The 7,814-nt window shown below is 36.9% G+C and overlaps 1 protein-coding gene across 1 annotated transcript in view; it reads left to right on the top strand.

The window, feature by feature from the left end:
• The first annotated feature begins 7,444 nt into the window (after positions 1-7,444).
• Positions 7,445-7,814, top strand: part of LOC117177912 (protein ANTAGONIST OF LIKE HETEROCHROMATIN PROTEIN 1-like) — a 6,746-nt gene continuing 6,376 nt past the window's right edge. The window contains exons 1-2 of the mRNA XM_033369014.1: positions 7,445-7,512; positions 7,631-7,808. Coding sequence (XP_033224905.1) covers positions 7,445-7,512; positions 7,631-7,808 — 246 coding nt within the window. The remainder of the gene's footprint in view (positions 7,513-7,630; positions 7,809-7,814) is intronic.

Here is a 7,814-nt window from a genome sequence, read left to right as displayed (position 1 = left end):
ATGCACGACTGGCGAACTACGGTCGATCGTAAGATTATTAGTGGATCAATTCATGTTGCATCGCAAATCGTAGTTCTAAAGGTGAACGCGAGTGGTCCTGTTGTACCAACAGCTAACTAGTGCCGTACATATTCCGGAGTTTATGGACTCAACGCCATCACTGAGGCGCAGCTTTGCTATCAGTATACCAGTGCCGTGTCTATTCGGGAGTTTACGAACTTAAAGCAGGCACCTCGAATATTTAAGTTATTTTCTGAACAGTGCCGCGTTTATTCGGGAGTTTACGTACTTAAAGGCGGGCACCTTGAACATTTGGATAAATTTGATTGAATTTAGATTTTCGTGGTCAAGTCAAAATGAATAGCAGTGACGATATTGTGGATGAATTGACAACCGTGGATCCGAATGGGTATTCGGTCGTTACTTTGAAAGAAGTACTACGGGAACGTAATCTCTCGATGGTAGCAACTAAAGCGAAGATGATCAGGAAACTGATAGAATCCAAGTCATCAAATTCATGGTTGCAAGTTCCAGACAAGATTCAAGAAGGGCATGTCAATCTTCACTCGAATTTGGCTCTTAATCAAGATCCAGGACAAAGCAATAGATTTGTTGCTCCTGCTGCAGCAGCGGTTCCCGCTATTCAAGGCGTCGATCTCATGATGAGGGAACGCGATCAGTGTTGACAGATTACTCAAGCGGTTTTCCCCTAGATGGAGCCTGATTTCCCACTGAAAAAATCGCACTAAATTTAGAGATCTAAAATTCTCGAGAATATTCTCCTCTCAGAGAATATATGAGATTTTTTGATTTTCAAATAAACATTGCAATTTAGCGCGCGTTTTTTAAAATCGTAAATATACAGGGTAGCCCTTACGAAAAAATCAAAGGGATAATAACAGGGGCCTTGATTTTTCCAAAAGGCTTTACAATTTTTTATCTTTGTTAAATTTCAGAATCTGCGAAAATGAAAAGGAAAAACTTGCTCCAAATGTTCTTACAAATCTTCCATTTCTTTTTTCTACTGATTTTGGGCCACCCTGTAAACAAAAGTAATAATTAATAATAAACTAAATTAATTAATTCTATACCACTGCATACTATTTCAAAATGCTGAGGAATAAACGACTAAATATTCAACAAGCTCGTGAATAACAAATTTCAAAATTATTTTAGAAATATATTTACATTCCTAATAAAAAAACCATTTTTTTTAATACTATATAGGAATTTTACTTGTCGATATTTCACAGTGTATTCAGACTGTAGTTCTTACTTTTGCTTTATTAATATTTTTTCAAAATATATAACTGACTGAATAGTTTTATCTAATTTTAATATTTTTAAAGCTTTCTTACAATTCTGTCTTCAAATATGAGCTGTTTTGAAAAAAGCAAAACTTCGGGGAGAAACATTTGAATATCTATTAAGTGGTTGAATAGAATTTTTATATCCAAAATTGAAATTTGTTGAATTTTGCCAATTTTGCTTATGTTTCGGTATAAAATTACACAGCGAATGGAAAACATGCGATGTAGTTATCTCGTGTATAATTCGTGTAATCTAGCTTCAAATCTAAGGGCGAATTTCTATTTCTTCTCTCAAATGGTTCGTGATTGGCCACAAATAGATCCATTTCACTATAGACCAATGGGATTAATGACTTATTCTGACTGTCTACACTGACTCACTTGCTCAGACCTTCAGATAGACGGAGCTGCCATTATTTGTCTGTTTTCGAAGTAAAATGGGAAAAAATATTGGTATTCAATGAAAACCACTAAAACAGCCCTGAAGGAAAAAAAAATACTAAGTTTCCCACTGATGAATTTGTCCCACTAAAAATCCCACTGAAGCATCCAAAACTTAAAGGAAAAGCGCTCCAATGGTTTCAGTCAGAAACAGAGTATGTGGGAATGCCAGTTGACGTCCTCCTCACCGAGCTTGCTGCAATGTTCGATCATCGCCCGAGTAGGATGGCACTCCGCAAAATATTTGAGGAAAGAATCTGGAAATACACTAAAAACCTTCAGTGACTATTTTCACGAGAATTTAATCCTAAGAAATGCAGCCCCAGTAGATAAAGATGAATTATTCAATTATTTAATTGATGGAGTACCAGACATCTCTATCAGAAATCAAGCGAGAATTCAACGTTTTAAGAAAACTAAAATACTTTAAGAAGCTTTTGAAAAAGTTACACTCAAAATCGAGAAGAAAACAACACAAAAAGTCATGAAATCCTACACTTCCTCTTCTTCTTCATATCCCAGTACTAAAAACAGTTTTAAAGACTTTAACTCGAAGATAGGCGGGGCGCCGAAACCCCAAACGAGTGGCAGTCGCTTTTCAACTCGTTGTTTCAACTGCAACAGGTTTAGACACTTTACACCAGATTGCAAGCTGCTGAAACGAGCAAGAGGAGCATGTTGGAAGTGCTTCGAGGTGGGACATCAAATCAAAGATTATCCTCAAAGTATAAAGGATAAGGTCAAGGATAAGTTTTCGCAGATCAGCAACATTTCGGCGAAGAACAGCGACGACGAAAAATTCTTCAAGGACATCGTATACGAGATCAACTTTGCAGATGGCAAGTTTGAGCTTTCATTGAACACTCTTCTCGATACGGATAGTCACATCAGTTTTATGAAGAAGTCGATCGTGCCTGACGTGGTTCTTAGTTCTAACGATGTAAAGATGTAAAGAACAGTAAGTACAAAAGCATCAGCGATAGTGGGTTACAGTTCTTCGGATTAGTACGTGAGAACATAACAATTTATGATTTTATCTGTAAAAATATGCTAGTATGCTAGTATGCATGCTAGTAATATGCTAACTTAGAAAAAATTGTAGAGCGATTATTATTATCTGGAATAATTCGTCCGAGCGAGACTCCTTGTGCAGCGCCTATAGTCTTAACTAAAAAAATGAATGGCGAGTTAAGACTTTGCATCGACTACCGATTTTTGAACAAAATTACCGTTACAGATAATTACCCAATCCTGTATATTGAAGATGAAATTGATAAGCTACGGAATAAAAAATTTTTCATATTGTTAAATCTCAAAGATGGGTTTCACCACATAAATGTGGCAAAACATTCTGTAAAGTATATATTTCATAACGCCTCTCGGATAGTTTGAATATCTGAAAATGCCATTCGGGTTAATAACTGCTCCACCTAAGTTTCAGTGGTACGTTAATACGATTTTAGCAAATTTAATCAAAACAGGCGATGTATTAGCTTATCTAGAGATGATTTCTTAGAAGCAACTAAGATATTGGGGCATCACCTTATCGTTTTGGATCAGGTATTTAAATTACTAGTAGAGAACAAACTAGAACTCAGACTTTATAAGTGACTTTTTTTACAAACTGAGATGGAGTAGCTTGGTTATCATGTTACTGAATAAGGGAATAAGTCCAACTAATCGTGGAACAGAAGCTGTTTTGAATTATCCTGAACATAAAAATGTGCGTGAACTTCAGGGTTTTTTTAGAATTATGCTCATATTTTAGAAAGTACATCCAAGTTTTTCTCGGTTTTTGCTAAGCTACTGTATGATCTATTAAAAAATGGTGCCATATTTAAGTTTGGGCAAATTGAAGTAAACATTTTTGAGTCTCTAAAAAACAAAATGGTACACGCGCCGATTTTAAGTATTTATAATCCTAGAAGCGAGACTGAGCTCCATTGCGATGCAATCAAGCTACGATTCGGTGCTGGGTTGCCCCAAAGTATAATGTTTAAGATCATCACACATTGTAACTTGCTAAAACTGTGTTTAGGCAAAACAGATATTAACTCAAGAATCTCTCGATGGGGTCTTGAAGTAGAGCACTACGATCAAGTAATTGAGCACAGAGTCAGCGATAGAATGAGACATGTAGATATATTAAGTCAAATTTACTCGCTAATGATTATTGAAGAAAACAGTTTCGAGGCTAATTTGAATGTAAGTCAAAATCGCGATGCCAAAATCTGTGAATTGCGGGATAAACTTCAAAAATCCGACGATCGTTTGTATAAAATGAAAAATGGGGTGATTTACCATAAATGTGATGACAAAATATTATTTTACGTACCGGAAAAAATGGAACACCACGTGATGAGAAAATACCACGATGCATTAGGTGATTTTGGTTTCGAAAAAACTACTGAAGCGATACTTAGGAATTATTAGTTCTTCGGATTACGAGATAAGTTTAAGATTTATATTGCTAATTGTCTAAAATGCATTGAGTTTTCTCCTGCCACGGGTAGGAAGGAGGGATATCTAAATCCAATCCCTAAAGGAGACATCCCATTCGTAACGTATCACATTGACCATTTTGGTCCAATTGACAGAAGATACACTGCGAAACAGCACACATTGCTGTTAGTAGACAGTTTCACGAAATTTACCAAATTGTATCCCGTAAAAGCGACAGAATTAAAAGAAACGATTTTGTGTTTGATTCCTTGTCGATTGAAACGAATATTTGACAACCGGTCTGCCATATATATTGAAATATTCCAATCCGATCAGAATCGGTTTTTCAATTCGACATCGATTGTGTTTATTTCAGATGGATTTACTTCAAGCCCATCGAAAAATTTCAGTTCTGAGAAATCCCAGTTGAAAAATGCGTTTAGTAGCTTAGACTGGTTTTCAAATAAACTAAATTTTAAAAAACCTCATGTTTTAAGCTTGCTTGAATGAGCTCTAAGTTCAACTGGAAATTCGATGGGACTAAGTGCACTCCTTTCGCATTAATAAAAAGAAAAAAGTAACATTTTGATAGAAATGGAAAGTTACTGTCATTGTGAAGAAACTGAAATTGTATTATTTTCAAAACATTCAAATTTAACTTTTTAAATGAAAATCTTATATTTTTATTTACGTAGGAAGTGTGTGCTCAAGGAACGGTACATTCTTAGTAGTGAAAAAATATGCAGATAATAAGGATGCAATGTTATACTTAACTATTTGGTCAGTATGAAGTCATAAAGGGCCGGCGACAAAACCATATTTTGGCTTAAAACATATTTTGTTGCCAAGATTGTATAAGCGTAATCGTTCATATGTAACCAATTTGTTCAAAGCTCGACATTCGTATCTCTCAACCTTTCCAAGCTCAAAAGCACGAAGGTCAGGTCGAAATATATTTTGTATTATTTCCAAAATCACGTAGACTTTTTGACTATCATCGTGAAAAAAGTTACAAATTTTCCTAAGGATGACGTTGCCGACACGACCAACCCTGCAACACTACGTAAATGAGCAACCACACTCTGGCAGGAGAGGGCAGGCTGACAACCATGTTAAAGATGATTGATGCATAGCCGATGGCAACCCCAGCGGTCCGTAGGCCAGAGTCAATCGGCAAGACGGATTCTACCGTGAAAGGCGCGCATTGACGGAAGACCTCATTGGAGCTCGCCCGTTGGCACCAACCAATGAACGGAGGCCTTGCAGAAACTTGGAAAGGTCTGACGGAAAACAGCGGCAAGACGACGGAAGCGAACAGGAAACGGCAGAGTCGACTAGAGTACCGCTGTCAACGGCCATATCCAACCCCGTCGCAACTTTTTTCGAAAAACGAACAAGGACGGATCATAGACGGGAAGGACTGGATAGCAGCAGCCAGGTGGCTGACAAGTAAGTGGATATTCTTGTACCGATCTTAAGTGCCGTTCCCGCCCCGACTCCGACTCGTGATAGCCCGGTAACTTGTCGCGTGTGCCTATGAAAAGTGGTGTGAGATCCGCGGAGACCCCCGCGTGGCTCGAAATTTGGAGAGGCATTCGACTCAAAGACCAATATTGATAAGTTGGGCCTAACTAACCTCTCCAAACGACCTGGCAAAGGAATTTCCCAAAAAAGTGGAGGTCGGAGCATGGGACGCCGGTGTCTCTGGTGGATTTCCTCTCACATAGTGCGCGGGTTCCCGAAATCGAATTCTCTCTCCGCGTGTATGTAAATTATTAGTATATTGTCAGGATGTTCTCGGCCTAACAATAAATTAACTCGCGTGTCTGTTGATTCTCAGGGGGTTATCAGAAGGTTCCCAGCCTGGAGATATTTAATTAGAATAGCCTGTAGATTCTCAGGGGGTTAACTGGGGATTCCCAGTCTGACAACGATTACTATTCTTTTCATTTTATTATAATAAATAGGCTTTAGTTTTGTTTTATGGAAACCTGAGTTCTCGTGTTGATATGGAGCTAGCGTTCATCCTAAGCGACGCCAGGGCAGCATAATGGAGGTTGCGGTAGGGTAGACCCTACCTGGCGCAAAATAAATTAAATGGAACTTTGAGGGTTGTTCGTGGGTCAGAAGTGTGTGACCCACGGACTCGGTCTAGCCAGGCGTAACGAGCAGGTAAATGGCAGCCATCTTGTGGCTAGGTTACCCCACCTGACCCTCCCCCTGTCAGGCTGTGTTAGCGATAGGCACACGGGATTTTGAAAAACCCCGTTACAATATATAGAAGTTAATTGCAGAATATAATAATGATAATATTTGGATTTTTTAAAAAAAATTCAGCTCAGAATATTGTTCTTTTCGATTAAAAACTTATAAATAATTATTTTCAATCGTTTTTCCAAGAAAATTTTTTTTAAATTAAATTTTTTGTAAAATATAAGTTGGTCTTTGGAATTCAATTAAAATAAACTTTTATTTATATAATATATGTGTTATATTTTTTTGCCTGAAATCAAAAGTTAGACAATTTGTATATATCCTTGTGCATATTTCAATAGTTATTTACTTCAATTACAAGAATTGTTTTATAAAGTAATTTTGAATCGCGCGCCAAGTGTGGCTAATCAACGCGCAGCCCTAACGCAAGCGCAGCACAGGGTTCCAACATTTCCATCATTACGTTTGCTGTCTATTATCTGAAGTTCCTAAGCTAGCTTCATCCCCGTGGCTTACTCAGGGTATGTTCCGATTAAAGTTCACACTTAGGATTTTGGCCGTAAGGTTGGCTCCATCTTTGAAAATTCCAATATGGCGTGATAATACTGAGCGTTCGTCAGCGTTCGTTCATGCAACGGTTTTACTTTATGCACAGTATTTTTGTTTGTTAAAATTTTATTACTTTATGTTAGCGAAAAAACATGAATATTGAAAATTAAATGATTTTTGTGACATTGCGAGAATTTGTAGCATCTTCGAATAGTGAGAGTGAATCAGAGTCTGATGATGAAAATAATCGTTGTTGTATTGAGTGTGCCAGAATTCCTAAGATACAAAATTATATTGAAGACGTAGTTTCAATATACAATGAGCTACAATTCAAGGAGACTTTCAGGTATATATTTTCTAAACTATGATTTTACATATATTCTTAACCTCACACACTAAACAAAATTTTTTTTTGTAGAATGAGAAGGGGTACATTTCAATATGTGTTGAATCTAATTAGAGCTGATTTAGAAATTTATCATGGTAGAATGACGATTGACCCAGAAAAAAAATTGTACGTAGCGTTATATGTACTTGGAACACCTGATTCATACAGGTAAATTAACATTATAACACAAAGCACCATTACACCATTTTATGATTGAAACACATGAAGGATTATAATTACTTTGAATCTTGATTTTCATTTATGAACATTCAAAAATTAATTATAGGTCTATAACAACCAAATTTGTAGTTGGAAAAGCTACTACATGGCGAGCTGTATTAAGAGTTGTTAAAGCTCTTTGTAAATTGCGATCCTATTTCATTCAGTGGCCAAATGAACTACAATGCCAGGAAACTGCTGAAAGCCTTGAGGAGAATTATGGATTTCCTGGAGTGATTGGTGCGGTTGAT

The sequence above is a fragment of the Belonocnema kinseyi genome, chromosome 1 (genome assembly GCF_010883055.1).
Source record: "Belonocnema kinseyi isolate 2016_QV_RU_SX_M_011 chromosome 1, B_treatae_v1, whole genome shotgun sequence".
NCBI lineage: Eukaryota > Metazoa > Arthropoda > Insecta > Hymenoptera > Cynipidae > Belonocnema > Belonocnema kinseyi.
Note: the sequence above shows the minus strand (reverse complement) of the source record. Positions and strands in the feature narration are given on the sequence as shown.